General features: G+C 40.0%; 1 protein-coding gene across 6 annotated transcripts in view; it reads right to left on the bottom strand.

The window, feature by feature from the left end:
- Positions 1-1,424: 1,424 nt before the first annotated feature.
- Positions 1,425-17,797, bottom strand: part of IFT81 (intraflagellar transport 81) — a 45,167-nt gene continuing 28,794 nt past the window's right edge. For 3 of the 6 annotated variants that reach the window (XM_052691293.1, XM_052691296.1, XM_052691295.1), the window contains 6 exons: positions 16,878-16,967; positions 15,413-15,499; positions 14,303-14,374; positions 14,131-14,216; positions 10,570-10,615; positions 3,101-9,606 (listed from right to left, as the gene is read on the bottom strand). In XM_052691293.1, the coding sequence (XP_052547253.1) occupies positions 9,424-9,606; positions 10,570-10,615; positions 14,131-14,216; positions 14,303-14,374; positions 15,413-15,499; positions 16,878-16,967 (564 nt within the window). In that variant the 3' untranslated portion in view covers positions 3,101-9,423. The other 3 variants (XR_008208678.1, XR_008208677.1, XM_052691294.1) reach the window with 3 other exon arrangements.

Below are 17,797 nucleotides of genomic sequence, written 5' to 3'. Positions count from 1 at the left end.
GAAGAAGCTCTCTCTGATTTTTGTTGACCTTCTTTTAGTTTCCAGGTGCCAATTATTGCTGGATTCAATTTCCTGGAAACCTGCATTCTCAGAGTATTCAGGGAGCAACCGCAGTGTGTGCAGTGAGAGGGCAGGCTTAACCCATGCTTACTTACTGGGTGCTTTATCTCTGTCCAGTAGTCACCCTCAACTTAATTAGCTAATGTTGTGTTTGGCTATTCAATATTTATGCATCGCTGAGACAATCACATTGCAACCCACTCTATTTGTTGAATGCCTTTCATCAAAACCCTCTGTACCCGTATGGATTGTTCCAAAGATAAACTGCATCAGCTCTGTGTATTTGCAGGTAAAGTTTGGCTCTGATGGAGCTGCTGTATCAAAGCAATATGCCCTTATTATTAATGACTCCAGCATCCACGCCTTTCCTTGGACAATATAAAGCTGCACTGAACCTGCTGTGAAGACTTCATCTGATTCGAAGGGAATCACACAGTAACAAGGTGAGTATCTAGGAAGTAAGGAGAACATTTCCATCAAAGCTACGTGGGCTGTTCCGTTTTGTTTGATTGAAGCGTTCTTTTTCCAGAAAGTCTAAGTTGTATTTGGGATGTGTAAACGTTCAGCTTTTTCTTCTGTGAAAACTATGAATTTTCAGGTCTCTTCAAGAATGATAGGAACGTTTCTTTTGTGTTGTTGACACAACTGAATATTTTTCATGGGGAAAACATGTTTCTATTCCCCTGTAGTTTACACTTGTATCAACAAAAGTTCAATTTTTAAAGCCAAATTTATCAGAATAAATGGGATCTATCACAATTGACTGGGTTATTCATTAACTGAGGTGACCCTGGATTTGATCTCACCTATAAAAGCAAAATGTAGTGCTCCAGTGCTAAATCCACTGCCTGTGTATTGAGATCTACTTCCAACTGCGGTACAAAGTAGAGACATGTAAGAGGCTGAATGTTAACTGGACCCACACAGATAAATTGCCCTAAACTGATGTCTATCCTTTATAATGAAGAGATGCAATCTTTGTTGTACGCACACACATTGTGTTTCTCCTGTGATATTTCTCTCTGTGATTGTAAAAAGATCTCTGGGTAACAAAACATCTCCTATTCAGTCTGACTGACTCCATTAAGTACAGCAAAGGGAGGTGTGATACTTGTTATGTTTTCAAATTCCGTGTTAAAATTTAATTAAAAACTCCTTCAGAAAAATGACTTCACATTCGTATCATATTTGTTTATCTGTGACTCTTCTGACTTTTCCTTTACACATTGCAAACGTACTGTTCTTTTTCTTCTGAATTACCTTTTAGGGAATGGCAGAGATCAGATGAGGATACCCAAAGCTGGGACACTGACTACTGTGCTGCATCAATCCAGGATGAATTCTAGGCTGTCTGAACAGCAACGGTCAGGGCAAAACTCGGCATCTCTCTCAGACAGCATCAGGTGGGGGACCCTGGCTGCACCCTCAGGCCAAAGCCCAGGGATGGCCCAAGCATTCCATTTCATTCTGCGCCGTGGTTTGTTCACCTAGAAAGTAAAAATAATAGCAGCAGCTTGTTTATAAGTCTGTGTGGTCAACACATTTTACTAAGCATTGTTTATAAACTGAGATTCTCATGAAAATTGCTGCACCAAATAGCTTATTTTAATTTGATTTCTGCACACGATGTGCTAATATACACAGTCATACATACATGCTGATTCCCAGGATCTATTCACAGTTGCTTCCCTTCAGCTGCCCGCAGCTACTCTACATGACAATGCCATAAAATCAGGCACTGCATGTTCTAGATTTAACACTTGAGCCATCAGGATACCGAGTGTAAAACACAGCTAGAAGTATTGATTTTGGAGCACAATCAAACGTATTTAAACAATATGCTCTTAAGTGGTACACTTACATCTGCATTTGCATATACCACTATTATCAAACAGACCACAGTGGCATGTCTAGATTTAGTTTCTGTTCATCCTTTGCATTTGCCCATTAGATACCACAGGACAAAGATATTAGACAATAAACATTAAACAGAAAATAGGACTATACAGGATAAAGGACAAGAACACTGTACTCTGTCAATTGTTTCTATTCACAGCATTACAATCACAACAAACTATTTCATTTTGTTACAGACTGCAGTATGCCTGTGACAGACAGTAGTACAAATGAATTAAAATATATTGATTATAAAGAAAATTAAATGCAAACTATTTAAAACGCAATTGATTGGATGTAATGAAACTTTGCGGACACAATTGCAGAGCTGGCAAACCTAAATCCAAAGAAAACCATCCCCCCTCTCTAGAAGTGCAGAGGACCTGGCTCCTAACCTTGGATTTAAACTTGAAGCTTGACAAACAATATTTCTCCTGCCATCCAGACAGGTGGCAGCCCCACCGCAGTGCATTCACCAGCATTACCACTCTCCTCATTTAGACTTTACATCAAGTCTGTGTGAGCCCTGGCTTGAAATCAGATTCTTGATGTGTATAAGCAAAGACAGAGGCCAAAGCTTATTTGTTAACACTCACTATAAAGAAAGAAAGGCATTACATAAAGGAGCACAGTTCGTTTAGATTGCACAATGTTTCCCAGGGACATGTGATACACTGGAGCACTATTTATATGTATGTTTGAACGTAACTGTGGATTACCTAAAACAGCTCTTATCCTCAACGGATTGACACTGCTAACAAGGTACAGAAAAACAGTTTTACAATAGCAGAAAGTAACAACACTGTTCTGTTTGTGGGCACACAAAGGGATTGAAGAGTATAATTTTACTCTCTTAGACCAAATGAAGTCCTAAATTGGAAAAGCAGCTCCATCCAAGGTCGTCTCTGTTGCTTCCAAAAATATCTTGAAACAAACGCAAGAGGGGCACTTTGTTGGGTGTTATCTCGACATATATAGTTTCAATCAAATTCTTCAAGAAGTGTCAGAATAAAAGTCGAACATTTGTTTGACGCTGCCGAGCCCCTGGGAAGTGAATCCCTTCAAAGGTTGGAAATAACTTTGAATACAGCATTCAGAATTACGGGTTGTCGGGGTTTTTTTGTTTGTTTGTCACGCTTTAAAAAAAGCCCTATATATTTAGGATGGAATTGTAAACACTTTTTAGAAACTTCATAAAACGATGGTATAATTCTTTCCGCTGCACGAGGCAAAGTGTTACAAGGCTGTGTTAATGATCTCAGGAAAATATTTATAGTGCTTTTTCCAGCGTTAAGAGTTCTCTCTTCCCCTCTCATTACATTTTATGATCAACCTTCATTTCACTCAATTACATCAACAATCAGGAAGAACCTTCAGTATCCACAGATTTTAAAGTGATGCATTTCACATGCAAATGTTTGAAGTACAGTGTGGTAAATGCAAAACACGAAAGGAATAGCAAGCAATAACGACCCATGGTGAAGCACAGCATGCTCCAGCTCTTCACCGAAAGCATGCAGACTGTGCTCTTGTTTTCAGCTGCAGAAGTTATTTTCCTTAAGGAGATTTGAGATGTCAGCACCCACGAAATAACAAACGCTCCATGTTCCTTACTAACCTCTGATCGTGAAGCACATCTCCCAGTGTTCCCTGACTCACTCCTGCAGATACCTGAGCAATCTCATCAGCCTACATAGAATGAAAATGAAGCAGAGAAATCCTTTAGGACAAAAGATGCGGTGTAAATGTAAAGCATCAGTGAAACAGGCTGTCTGTGGGTGACTTTCAGTGTTCTGATACAGTTCTGTTTTCTTTAAAATATGCTCTGAAAACATGGCAAGCTTCAAAACATGGAATAAGGGAGGTGGGTACAGCATTTTATACATTCTCTACAAGAATTCCAGGTTTCTGAATGTTGCAGTCCACAGGATGCTGCCTTGGAGAAACACATCATCGAGATGGTGGTTGAGATGCAAATGCAACATTTCCACACGATGCATAATTTTTAGATATTCAACTTATAGGGTTCCAAATTAAAAAAATCACTTTGTGCTTTTGGTAATTTGTCATTAATGGCTCTGAGATTGATGTGCTGACTCCAGAGAAATGCCCAAGCTTTAGCTTATTTGCCAGAAGGTACCATAACAGTGTCAACCAACTAAACTGCATCCTTCACGTTGTACAGCCCTTAAAGTTTTGACTGGTATTCCAAAAAACAGGAATCCTTTTATAAAATTGCATTCAAATTTTTAATTGCAGAAAACCTGAACCGAGACTTTTTTTCAGTATGAAACAGCTGTAAAATTGATCAGGAAGATACGATGAGATTAAGTCCTCTATTATTTCCCTGAAGTGGTCACTGTTTGTATAAGATACATACCTTCATTCTTTTCTTGTTGTTTCCTAAGTTGCCAGGCATATTTTCTATTCCATTCCAGGGGAAAGAAGCAGGAATAAGGAGAATGAGGAAGAAGCAGGACAAAGAATTTACCTCTGAAAAGGTCCCATTTTCCATGCTCCTACCAACTTCATTTTTTCTGGTATTAGCAAAATGTGCGGCGTTTGGCTTTCTCCTGTTTCAAAAGTTAACCTAATGAAGCACCTACTGGAATAACATTGAGAAGCTTAAAAATGAAATGTCATTCTGTAATGATAGAGAGGGCTGAAGCAGAGCAGTAACGTCGGCTTTTGTAGAAGCACCTGCAGGAAAAGAACTCCAGCTCCTGGCAGTTAGCAAATGCCGGCTGCGTGTGTCCTGATTTGCAGAATGTACTTGTCTGAAAATGATGTGGAATGGAGATATGATAAAAAGGTTAAAATACACTTCTTATCCTTTAAACAAATGTAAATAATGTTGTTAAATACAAGGTAATGTGTGATGTGATGTATTAAATGTTATAAATACTCCAACACGAGATTGAGCAAGGCAGCCTCTCACTGATGTCTAATAAAAATCAAAGCGTAGTGGATTTTGGTAGTGCTGAGAAGCACTCACACAAACACTTGATTCTTGTTGTAAATTAAATGCTTCTAATGGAACATTGATTTGCTTCGGGCAAAAGTTGTTAATTTTAAGATAATTATGGTTCTTCTTATTCTCTCTGTCACACAAATCTGATCCTGGCCCTTTAATTTCCACTTGTTCCATCAGGAGGAAGAGCTAAATCCAGCAGACCTTATTTTGGCAAAACTCCCACTGAAGTCAGTGAGGGTTTTGTGAGTGTATGGACTGCAGGATTTGTCTCACAGTTCCTGCTGATTACTTGGAGTGTGATTGCTCCCCGCCTCAAGTACCACAGCTCCTCACTGAGCCTGACGTTCCCACAGCACACGGCTGACAGCGCTTTCCCTCCGTGAATTGGGAGCATGAAAAGCAGTGTAATGCAATTGTGAAAAATACCCTTTTCACCCAGTGACCTTCAAAGAAACAGACTGCCTTGGGGATTGAGACTGCCTCTGAAGAATCAACAGTACAGAAGCACTTGAGAATTTAAAGAACCTATTTTAAATTCATGCTGAAAATTTAAAGAACTCTTTAAGCAATCTGAAAATGGGTCAAATTACGATGGTTAGAAAACAACTCATCAATTGGGTGATGCCCATAAAGTTGATATCTTATGATAACCTTGTGATTCACGTGGAGTCTCCTCGCTGCAACACTGTTGTGTCCCTGCAAATTTGAATTGTTTCCATTGCAGGTTACGATAGAGAAAGGCAGCCAAAGAGTTAACAGCATCCCATCAGCAGAAACCTACTGCTACAAAAGGTAACGTAGAGCAAATGTTGAGAATGAGCTCTTTGTCTTTTTCACTTACATCTGAGCAAATGCAGCACCAACGAGAGAAAGCAGACCTGCGTGCATCCATGCGGTCCTCATCCCTGAGCAAGGGGATGGAGTGAGTTTCCCACACTGCGCTGTGTTACGGCCTTTCTCCCAAGGTGACACCTTTTGGATAACAGCACTCAGTCTCTGCTGTCTTCCAGTCATGTCTGCCTGCCTTCTTGTGGAAGCTGACTCCAGGCTCACCAGACGCTGCCAGAGTGGCGATTTAGGAATTCAGAGCGCTCCTGCCAAATGGCTCTGCTTCCATCTCTTGCTGAGGACAGCGGCCAGGTAGCTCACGGTGAGCTTGGAGTCACTGTTGATCTGGGCCAGACGTGAAATAGTGATGTAAAGAGAAAAAGCTCTCTGCTTCCAGCTCCTGAACCAGCAAGTCATTTTGGAGAACAGTGCTTGTGTTGCTTGTTGGCTACTTCATTCATTCTTATTGATCAGAAAATGCCCATTGTAAGCACGTTGTCTAAGCTCTGAACTGTTGTTAAACACTCTTGCTGTATTGTATTTTGTAACAGAGATCAATATTATGCCTGTAAAATAGCCTTATCAAGAAAGCTCTGGAAATCTGTATATTTAAACACAGTAAAATAAAATAGCAGGACTTCTATGTTTGTGAGCAACTATACTACAAAAGTCATAATACCTGTGTGAGTAAAGGTGTACAAATAAGTATTCCCAGATCTGGGTCACTTAAAGCATAGGAACACTTACTTTCTGTAGTTCATATGGAAGCTACATGGTGGTATAAATAATCCCATATTCAGATGATAAAATAGCTCTTCACGTAACACAGTAGACATACTGTTCTCTCGAGCCCATTTCTGATGTCTATAACTATTTCATCTCCTAGGCCCATGTGGAGCTTTCCTGTGGCTCCAGGGACAGTTGGTGTTAATAGGAGTAAATACCACAAAGCTGCACAATGCCACTGGAAAAACCTTCTCGTCCAGTTCTGGATAAAGATGAGGAGAACCCTTGTGAAGCAAAGTCATCAGTGGCTGGTGAGGGACCGCTCCGATCAGCGTTCCAACGGGAGGAAATTTGCTAAGTGCAGAGAGCCCACATTTAGCTATGCCCATTTTTTTTATTTGGGCCTTTGCCAAGAGAGGGCAGCTATTTTTCCATATAGTATGTTTAGTCTTATTGACTAGCTAGCTTACAGTAATAAAGTTATATTACATAAATATATATATTAGGAATAAGCTTTTCCTTACAATTCAGGAAGTAAAACTGCAAAACTCAGTCGAAGATTTTTGAATGCTCCCTTCAACTCACAAACCACGTGGAAAAGCCGGTGAGCAGAAACCATTAAGGGGCATTTATTAAATGTCCACTTATATAAAAGTTAAAAATAGCATTTGAGTTTTTCCAATTTTCTTTTCATACCAGCCATTATGATTTTCTGCTTCATCTCAGAAAGTAATTTTGCTGCTGCTGTAGTGTATAATCTCTGTGCCCTTTCTCGGTGCTGTACAAATGACAGAGAGCTAATCAGATCAGAGCAACAATCACGTCATCATTGAGTAACCAGCAATAAACTGTTTTTACAAGGAAGAAAGATGAACTATTTTTAGGGTAACTGAACACAAGAACGGAAAATGGTTACACTCAGTCTTACTCGACATCACTGCTATGAATTTCAAAAGCATTGCTTTTCCCTGGGCAGCAGACTAATGGCTGCAATAAATCTTTGTATAAATGGTCTGGTCAAATAGGGTTTTTAGGGATTTGTTACAAAATGTTGAAGTATATGAGATGCCCCTTCTCCCTGTGCTGCTGCCTTTGAACCGGAGGCAGTCCTCCAGCTCTGATCACTGCGTAACCTAAACGCCCAGGGAAGAGGGCTGCTGGTGGCAATGCAGCCCCTTCTCCACACTTCACTGCCAGTGTCCCACACAACATCCTTCCCTCCATGCTCACTGACAGCGTGCGTAGTGGAGAACGTGCTGCTTCTCCTCGTCCTGGGAAAGATCAACGTGCAGCTGTTGAGAAAAACTATCTTCAGCTATTCAGCAGTGTGGGAGGGCTTGCATGAGGATGTCCTGAGTATCTCTGGACACGCTCCTTAGGCGTACAGTGGGCTCAGAACCTTTTGGGGGCATCTGGAATAAATGTAATTCAATGACCCTAAGCTTTTCAAACCATTCTCCTGTGGCCCAGCCAGAAACTTGTCACTAAGAATTTACTTTTATTACTTCTTAAACCTATGAAATATAGAAAATAACATTCAGTCAAAATGTAGTCATTGGATTTTATTCAAGCTTTGTTAGCAAATATACTTAATGTAAAGACAAACTAGGAATTATACAGTTACCAAACCCTTCTTTGACAGAGAAAATAGCAGACCTCTTAATTCTCTCAGAGAAGTCTAAATCATTTCTTGTGTCCAAATTACATCTGATAAAAAAAATAAACAAAAAAAAAAACAACAAAAAAAACCTACTACTGAAAAAAATCCATTTTTATTTAGGCAGGAAAAATAAAAAAATTCAATAAGCCACGAGGCTCCAGAAGAACAGCAGGAGCTCTCGTCACCCAGACTTATCTCTCTGCTTCTGGTCTTTTGATTGTGACAAAGAGGCGCTCATCAGAAATGATGAAGCGTGAGGGAGAGTTTCAAGCCTCATCTGCATTCCTCTTACCCTGGGTTAGCTGTGGGTCTCGTGATGCAATTTTTAGGGCCATGACAGTTGCTTGTGGCCCACAGGTCAAAGCCTGAATATAAAGGAGCCGTGCATATCTGCTCTGCATACCCTACCATACGCAGGAAACACCGTGCCTTATTTACATTCACCAGTAGCCCTCCATCCCTGCTCTACGTCGCTCTTTGGCTGGCACAACCACTTTGGAACCATACTGCACAGGCAGAACAGCAATGTATCTTCAGTAGAGAAAGGTTTTAGTGGGCCACAGTTAACACTTTCCCATGGACAGCTAAGAAAAATTAGAAAGAAGTATATGTTTCTATATGCAAGAAACATACAGCTGTTAAAACAACAAGAGATAATGGAACGATCTCAGAATCCAAGTAATTGTTCTCAGAACCAAGTCCTGACGCTAGTGCAATGAACTGTCTCCTGGAAGCACAATCACTTCAATTGAACCAGGCAAACAAAGTATGAGTAGGAGTGTGCAAGCAAGCTCTGTGCAGCTCAGAGTGAAAATGGCTCCGTTCTTGCCAGTCACACTACATGAATAAAGACAATGGGGAAGGAGACGGCCGAGCCAAGAGGTCTACAATTATACAATATCAAGTACCAGACCTTGCAAAAATATAACCATAGTGATACGGAATAAGGAGCAGAGCAATTACATAAGTTTTCTGTGACCCTGGAAAAGGATTTGTTTTCCTTTGATCTCTCTGCAGATGCATGCCATTCCCAGCCTTCTAAAACAAAGATTTATGATGAGGTTCACCCCAGCACAGATCTCATAACAGATCTTCCTGACTATGTTTTGTTGTCACTTAAACAATGGACGAACAACTTCAAGTTTAGGTGCACTTTATCCATCAGAAACAGATAATGTACATCAAATTTAAGTAGAAATGATGAAAGCAACAAAGAGATTACCTTTGAGAAGCCAACCCACAGTCTTCTTACTTGATGTCGGTATAAAGAAGGAAGAGTTCATAGTACAAGTCTATCTTTACCTGCTTCCTGGATGACTTGACCAATAGCTGTTTGATTTTGTTGTTTCACAAAACATTCTCTCTTACATTCCATTAACTGCTCAAAATCCTGCCACATTTTAATTTGCTTCATATTGGGCCCATGACTTTCCCGTACAACCTTCTGCTTCTCTCGTAATTTCTGTTAAAAAACAAAAAATATTCATTGCTGAAACAGGTTATGTCCAAAAATTGCTTACACAGGCAATGGAATCCTTACTGAATGGTAAGGAATGTTACAAGCTACTGAAATATTATTATTACATTTTGTTCAGGTTAGTAACACTCCTTGCAAGTGATAAATGAATCAGCAGTGGGAATTCAGGCGTCTGCTTTGCATGGACAAACAACTGCTCCACAGTTTTAAAACCGTCTCGTATATTTGAGAAGTTATGCTAAAATCTGAGTTGACTTCCATACTGAGCTCTTCCAGTCTCAAGTAGCAGCCTGCAATGCGTTCATATGATCATCTTATAAACACCACATTAATGTTTTACAATGAAACTCGCTATTGATCATAATAGCAACAGCTCAGGCCTGTAAAAATCACTCAGACTGACTCATAAAAAGGAAACCAATAAAAGAAAGATGTTAAGTGTGAATGGTTCATCCGACCCCTTCTGTGCTGCTCTGAGCTTTGTGCAAGATTAAGAAGTGGACAACTGCTTTTGTTTAGTGCTGGTACAATGATGATCCCTTGGCCTTTAATAACAGCGATAAGGCTGACAGGCCCAAAATTTATTGTCATCAACAGGTTGCTTTATATACAACATCAAATTTGAGCTGGCACAGTTTGTCATGTCCGTGTTTCAGTTTCTTATCCAAATGGTTTACTGGGAATGTGCTGTCACGTTGAGCTGGTTGACTATCTTTTACAAGCGGCTCATGCTATACTCTGCAGGAAATCAAGCCCCGAAGAGCTAGCATGATCTCTTCTCAGGGTATTAATTACCATTGCCAGCAGTAATGGAATTTTCTTTGTAGGCTGCAATAGGCTTTTTATAAAGGACTGACCACAGCCTTCGATGGTAAGCTCCACAAAAATATGAATGCTGCAATTTTTTCATTTTTTAATCTTTTTTAAAGGTAAAAACCTCATTCTTACCTTCCCAAGGCTTTCTTGTTCAAGGATCATCCGTGTATACTGTTCTCTAAAGGAAATATATAACAATTTTATTATGAATTCTGTCGGTTTCTTTATAGTATGTCAGAATAATGATTAAAGCAAAAAAAAACTCTGAACGTATCAGGAGGCTCATAAATGAGGTAAGTCAGAAGAGGAAACCCAAAGAAACATTTCTGTCGTTAGACAACATCCCACGACACCAGGGATCAGATCACTCTGATTCTCTCAGGCGTGCAGTTGGCAGAGGCAATACTGGATAAGATCTCTTGCATTTCTGAAGCAGGTATAATTATTGCTGCATCAAAGTTGAAGGCAACAGCAAGAAGTTTTGGATGCTCGTATTCTGAACTTCGCCAGGAGCCTACTTTCTACAAGCATCAAAGTTTACAAACACACAGCCCTTAAACGCTGCAAACGTAGCGTTAGAATGAGTGGGAAAACACAGGAATGAGAAAGAATAGTATTTCAAATCCAGTCTGCAAAGGAACCGCCGTGCGTCCCTCGCTTTCAGAAAGCAGCCGTCACATTTGGGTGCCTAAATATAGGTGTAGGAGCGTTAACTGTTGACATTCGTTACAAAAAATCTTGGCTGTACACCTTTGTCTGCAACAGTGGCCAGATCGCTTTCTGACACAGGCAGACTCAATACTTGAAACCTGACAATATAAAATTACAAAGCACAGTTCGGACGCATTAAAACTTATTTCTAAAATGGACAAAAATCTCTTTCTTCACCAATTTACTTGAAAAAAAAGTAAATGCTCATATTTTGAGTGTAATGGCACAGTTAGAAGTTCAGAGTTTGATTATGGAATATAAAATAACTCGGTTCATATCAGGAACTTTTCAAATCGCTCAGAACAGAAGAACTTTGCATAGAGAAATTTTAACTCCCAAAAAGAAATATCAGCCTTCCTAAAATCAGAGCGTGAAGTTTGCTGGAGCGCAGTGAGGGGCAGCACAGAACCAACGCTTCTTATATTCCATTTCCACAAGGCCCTCCACAATTTTGACCAGAGCACTTGGGCTCCAGGCCACCTGGTCCTGCCTGCCATGCTCCCCACAGAATGGATGTGCAAGGAATGCAGCTGGATCATTTTATGATCTGTCACTCTTGGACAATTCCAGCCAGAACAAATCAGAGCAGTCTTGAGTGCTCCAAGCGCTGCGCAGACACAGATGATCCCTAGCAATCCTCAACAAACTGGAGAGACAGAACAACACCGACTCTTATTTCCACTGGCACACAGCAGATGTTCACACACATTTGGCCTTAAAAATATTTTTTCGTATAATAGAATTTTCAAAGTAATAAAATTAGATGTCTTTTGTAGTAAGCCTTTCTTTACTATTTATAATGATGACTGGAAAGAATGCAACTTGATAACTTCATTTAAAAAAAAATATTCTATTTTTAGAGAAGAAAATTAACTTTTCACATTCCTAAGATCTGACTCCACGGAACAGGGAGTTTATGTTCAAAAAAAGAGGGTTGGAATTAAGACATTTTTTGTTCAATACGTTGTTAGGAAAGTGCTGCTCTATTTATGGTTCATTTTCACTCCGTTTACATTCCAGCGCCTGCTGAAAAATACATTCACGTTCTAAAATGATGTCTAAAAACATGTTTGGTTTTTTTAATCTTTTTTTTTTGTGAAGATCCCTATACTGAGCTTTGTCGCAATTCATTTAAATGCAGCTGGTCTGCAACCTCTCACACAAGGTCAGAAATGTGTATAGTCACTGTGAGAGGGAGAATTTCTCTAGCTTCTGTGCCCACCATTAGCAAGCAAAGCAGGGACAGCAGAGAGAGTGGTAATGCTCGCTCACATTCTCCTCACCATACCTGGAATGACATAGCTGGACTCACCCTAAATTCCAGCACTTGCATTCAGAGGCTGTCTGTGTGAACACGGGCAGCGTGGATGTTCTTGTCACAAGTGTTTGAGCTGGAGCGTTTTTTGCTGAACATTTGTGAATAAACCGAGATCCTCCCCTTCCCCGCAGAGCCATAAAAGGACAGTGCCTGCTGTCTGACCCCTGTTTCCTCTCAGCTGCTTGCCCTGCTGCCTTTCATACTAATGAATATTCGCATCATCACTGAGCTTTCTCCTCACAACTACTTCTCTTTTGACACTTCTACTTGTTCCCTTGTTGCCCGTTTTTGTTAGTGAAATCTTTTTCAGTCCACTTCCCAGTGAAGAAATTGCCTCAGGTGATGCTGGATGATATCTGCCTATTTGGATGGGGCTCTGGGCAACCTGACCTGGCTGACCCCCCAGTAGAGGGGTTGGAACAAAACAACCCAAACAATCTTGGGATGCTATGCTGATTGCCCACTTAGGATTGCTTCCCTAGTTGCCACCACTGCAACAGAACTGACCAGAAATTATTCTGAAAGGCAGAGGCTTAACAGGACAATGGGAAATAAACTTCTTCTACAATCTCCTTTGAGAAATGATAGAGAACTTTAGGCTTTCTTCTCTTGACATCTACTTAACAAATGATCTGAAGCATTATAACAAAATGCAGAATTATTAGTCTAAGTTTTGTCTTTGCTGTGCTGTTCAGTCATGTTTTTGAACTGTTTTCTGAATGGAACAGTTTTGTGAGACATTTTGGCACGTTGTAACAAACAATATACATGAACCACAGTTCTAACGTGACAGCTTATACAGATCTCAAGTAGCAACCTGTCATATCTCTGAAATACAAAGGCAGAAATCTAAGAAAAGGCCTCACAAAGATCAATACTGCTATGGATTTTGAAGTCCTTGCAATACAGTCAACCGCAGGAATGCTCACTGATGCAGGGGGTGAAACAGAGAGGTACAGGGCAGAGCTGATTCTCCCTCTGCAATGAACTAAAAATGGGATTCTCTAGAGACTCCTTCATACAGTAGTACCAGACAAAGACAAAGGGTCTTGAAAAATCTCTCACTTTGATGCAACTGTCCTGTCAATTAAATGAAGAATAAAGATGAAAACTACTGTTATGGCACAGAAACCACAAAAAGGAGCAAAGCAGAACCAGTTAGGGTGTGTATATTCAGTCCTCCATTTCTGGACTAGTGATGGTAACAGCTACTGCACCTGAAAGAACAGCAGATCGGCAAGGAGTTGCCAGAATCTGATGGCAGTGCGTGGTTGCTCTCTTCGAGAGGTGGAATGTCTTCCACAAGCTGGAATCTCAGGGCAAACTTGGCAGAGGCATTATGGTAGAGCCATGCTTCCCGTGGGACCTAGCTGAAGCATGGCTTCTCTGACCTTGTGCCAACAGGAGCTGCAAGTTAAAGCCACTATCTGGGGCCTATAATCTCCAGCAGGAGGGGAAAATCTTCTGGTATGTCTGAGAGAACTCATAGGTTTACAGCAGCATATACTGGAATTCAAGATGCTTATTTTTAGATTATTATAGCGTTTCTAAATATATCAGGTGAACTCCTCCAGTTCAAATGCCAGTGAGAAAATTCCTAACTTCAATCTCAGATTCTGAATATCCTTCAGCTTAACACAAAAGGAACACACTAACGTGGTTACCGAATTGCCTTCCGTCTCTCCTGTGGATCTGAGGAGACATATATCTTCATTTCTTCTTTCACACGTTGCAGCTGTATTTCTAGATTCTGTAACGAAAGATAACAAATGTTTTAAGAAATACATAATTCCTATTTCATTTTGCAGAATGATTTAGTCCCTCCTGTGACCTTACTTTCTTCATGCAGTTCACATAGTGGTAGTTGCTTTCTTCCTGAGTGCTCTCCTCGAGAAGTCCCTTCACTTCCTGTAGTACAAGAATCAGATTTCAGTGGATGTTCTTACTGAAATCCATTCATGCTGCCATATAAACCATAAGAGTCCGTAACACAAAAAAGCATAACTCTGAGTTGTTTACTGCTTATGTGCTTTTAGAATTTTGGCTATTGAAGAACAGTCCTTCTGGAAGGTCTACTTCTAATAGGTTTGTCTGTGGAGTTCTTTATTTCACTTGGATTAAGCCATACAGAGGTACATTCAGTGCAGAGAAAGAGTACCTATACGTCCACCTACACTTTGAGTGTACTCTGTTTTTAGTTTGAAATAATTTCCTTATGCTGGCAAACCCTTGAAAAACCAAATCCAGACAAAATTCATAGTTCATAGAAGACAATCCACAGATTCATATTTTATATGTGTTAATGCTCTTCCCACATCAGAATATTGAACTGGTGTAAGTACTTCCCTTCCCAAAAGTGCTGCAGTTCAAGCAATATGTCAGCTACATACAGGCAAGCTCCTAGATATATCTACATTGCTGTAATTACTTCTTTAAAAAAAGGTTTTATTTTTGTCCATAATTTTCAGGAATGTACGATGAGTCACATCTAATGAAAAATCCTTGCCATCAGTTTAGTGCACTAATTAGCCATTGGATTGGTTTTGCTAAATTAAAGAGTATGCTAAATGCACATGGAGATTTGTCTTGATAAATTAATCCTTAACATTTTATTGTGAAATTCTTTTCTAACAAATACTGGGGTCAGCAGGGTTTCTGGCAGATGCCTCCTCTTTTACTCCTGCTACTCAGTGCTGGACTTGAGCGGACGGTCTGATGGAGCACTGAGTTCATCGCTGCTGTTCAGAACAGGAAGCGCGTGGGACCGCAGTCAGTCCACAGCAGCTTCTGGCATGGTTTGCATAGCTGCGGATCACCACTGACTCACTGCCACCTGAAGTGAACCTAGAGCTGCCATATCCAGAGGGAAGGTGGGAAAGTACTGAACCCTAATGAGTAACACGTCGCACGGCACTTATTAACCTTGTGACCAAGCCACCATCTTACCTGTTCCAGTGCGGAGCGATTGCTCTCTAACCCTGCTGCACAACTGTCGTACTGGATCTTTTTTTCATCACATTCTTGCGTTAATTCCTTATAGGAGAAGGGCAGAAGGGTACATAAATGAAATCTTCTGACTGACATGTGACATTCAAGCAGGCTCTTGGTCTCACACATCAACCTCAGCTACTGGCACGCTCCCTGAGACTTATGTAAACCCAGCAGGCACGTGGGTACTGTTACACACACACAGTAAGGCTGCATAGTGGTGACCAGGCTGCGTACATCACAACATAGCATGCAGATTTCCTCTTTACAGCCACAGCCTTAACAGGGTGGATCATTAGGGCAGCGCTTGCAAGAAAAATGAAAAATAATTACAAAGATGGAGGTTAAGAAGGGATTAATACGCTTGCTACCTACGAAAAAACAGCTTTGCTTTTTAGTTGTATGCAACAAATGGCTTAGCTGGATTTCACTCGCTGACACTTTAAATAGAACCATTAAAAATAAGTTTTCTGGAAATTTAGTTGATAGATAAAGGGGTAGCTCAATTTACTTCTGTGTCAGTGAGCCAACTTACAGCAGCTGTGGACCTGAATGACTTCTTCAGCTGTCTGTAAAATTTTGAAAACAGATGGATAAATCTGTCATTCCAACAGCCTAATATAGGACTCAGATCAATGTGCACAGCCATTGGGATGAAATTTATTTCTGATCTATTTTAAAAAAGAGTTACTTGAGATCACTAGAGCTGAGAAGCACAAAAAGCTTCACAACTAATTTGGAAGTTAACTTTGCTGTGATTTTGAACCATGATCTTTATTATTTATTATAGGTCTTCTTTGTTTTGATTTTTAATTACTATAAAGGACAAAATTTCAGTGTGATACAGCTTTTAGAAATTCCAGTCTTTTACTTGTTGCTTGTTGAACATCATTCTTGACTTAGTCTGCTATTTCCAGCTTTCCTCCAGAGTTGATTACATCCCTACACAGCACTGCAGAGCTCTGTGAATTATGCTCATTTGTGAATTTGACCTTAATTTTGAAGAACGAGAGGAAAGTTTAATGCATTAAAATAAACCTACTTCAAGACCAAAAAAAAAATACAACACAAAACATAAAATGCAATTAGAGTTGATGAGACCGTGGAGATTTGTGGTATTTGAAGCATTTAGGTGTCTGGTAAATAAAAACAAACTTAAACTAACCATATTTTAACGTGCATTTCTGCATTGTCTCAGTTCCTGCCTTGTACACCTCAGCCACAAAGGTACAAATAACTCAGTGGCAATGTGTATGGATATACAAATCTATAGGGACAGTAAGCTCCTGCTCTAACTGTAGCACTTGACTGCATGGAGAAATGTGCAGAGCAAAACATAGGACTGCCCCCCATCGTCTGCCTGCTGCCTACCCTATTTCATCCATAAGCACTGCTCAAAGCCTTCTGAAGTGTTTCTACCAACCTGGCACTTCTGACGCAGCTGTCTCAGCTCCTTGATGACAGGAGCGAGGCTCGACTTCTTCTCTGCCACCATAGCGTTCAGTTTCTTTACCTGAAAGAGGGACAAAATGTTACACACTGATAATATGCATTAATAGTTTATATTATTAGGATCGTGAAAAGAGGTGAAAAGGGATGAAGACAAAAATATGGAGAGGAAAAAAAACCAACTGTGTGACAAAAGAAGACTGAAGTATATATAACATCAGTGCAGAACTAATTAATAAAGGGAAAGAGCCCTTGCTGCACTGAAATCATTACCACAAACCAGACCATTTCTGTTCCTATTGTTTAACAGAACACCACAGACAAGAGCAGCAGACCCACGTGCCAGATGCCTGAATGGCTTCAGGAGAGGGGAAAACAAAGGAGCTGCACAGAGCTGGACTGACAGAAGAGATCTTGGAGTAAACGAACCAACCAAAAAAATCCCTGCATAGGTGAAATAGAGTTTGAACTTGCTAAAACAGAATCGCTTCAAAATATTTATACTGAAAACTCACATTCTGCCCAGCTTTCCATTTGAGATTCATTCTGTTTTGATTCTACCACTTTATTTTTAAAGTGCCCTAATGATTTTAAAGAATGCTATTTGGCTTTTGGCTCCTTTATAATATTTTGCTTCTATGGCTACGCGGTAAATTAAAATACTACAGATCTGAGGACAACTGAAAATGAGGCTAAAGAGAAGAAATAACGTTTAGTTCTTCAGACAAATGAAATATTTTTAAAAGAATACTTAACTCCAGTGATTTACATGCAATATAGAAAATGATGCTGTAAAAGAGTCAAATATCTAGTCAAATAACAGACAAAATTAGTCAAAATAGACAATAGACAAAACTTGTTATCTATACTGTTTGAAAGTACCTATTTTTCTAT

Source organism: Tympanuchus pallidicinctus, unplaced genomic scaffold, assembly GCF_026119805.1.
Source record: "Tympanuchus pallidicinctus isolate F22 unplaced genomic scaffold, pur_lepc_1.0 scaffold28, whole genome shotgun sequence".
Classification (NCBI taxonomy): Eukaryota; Metazoa; Chordata; class Aves; order Galliformes; family Phasianidae; genus Tympanuchus; species Tympanuchus pallidicinctus.
This window is presented reverse-complemented; position numbering and strand designations above follow the sequence as displayed.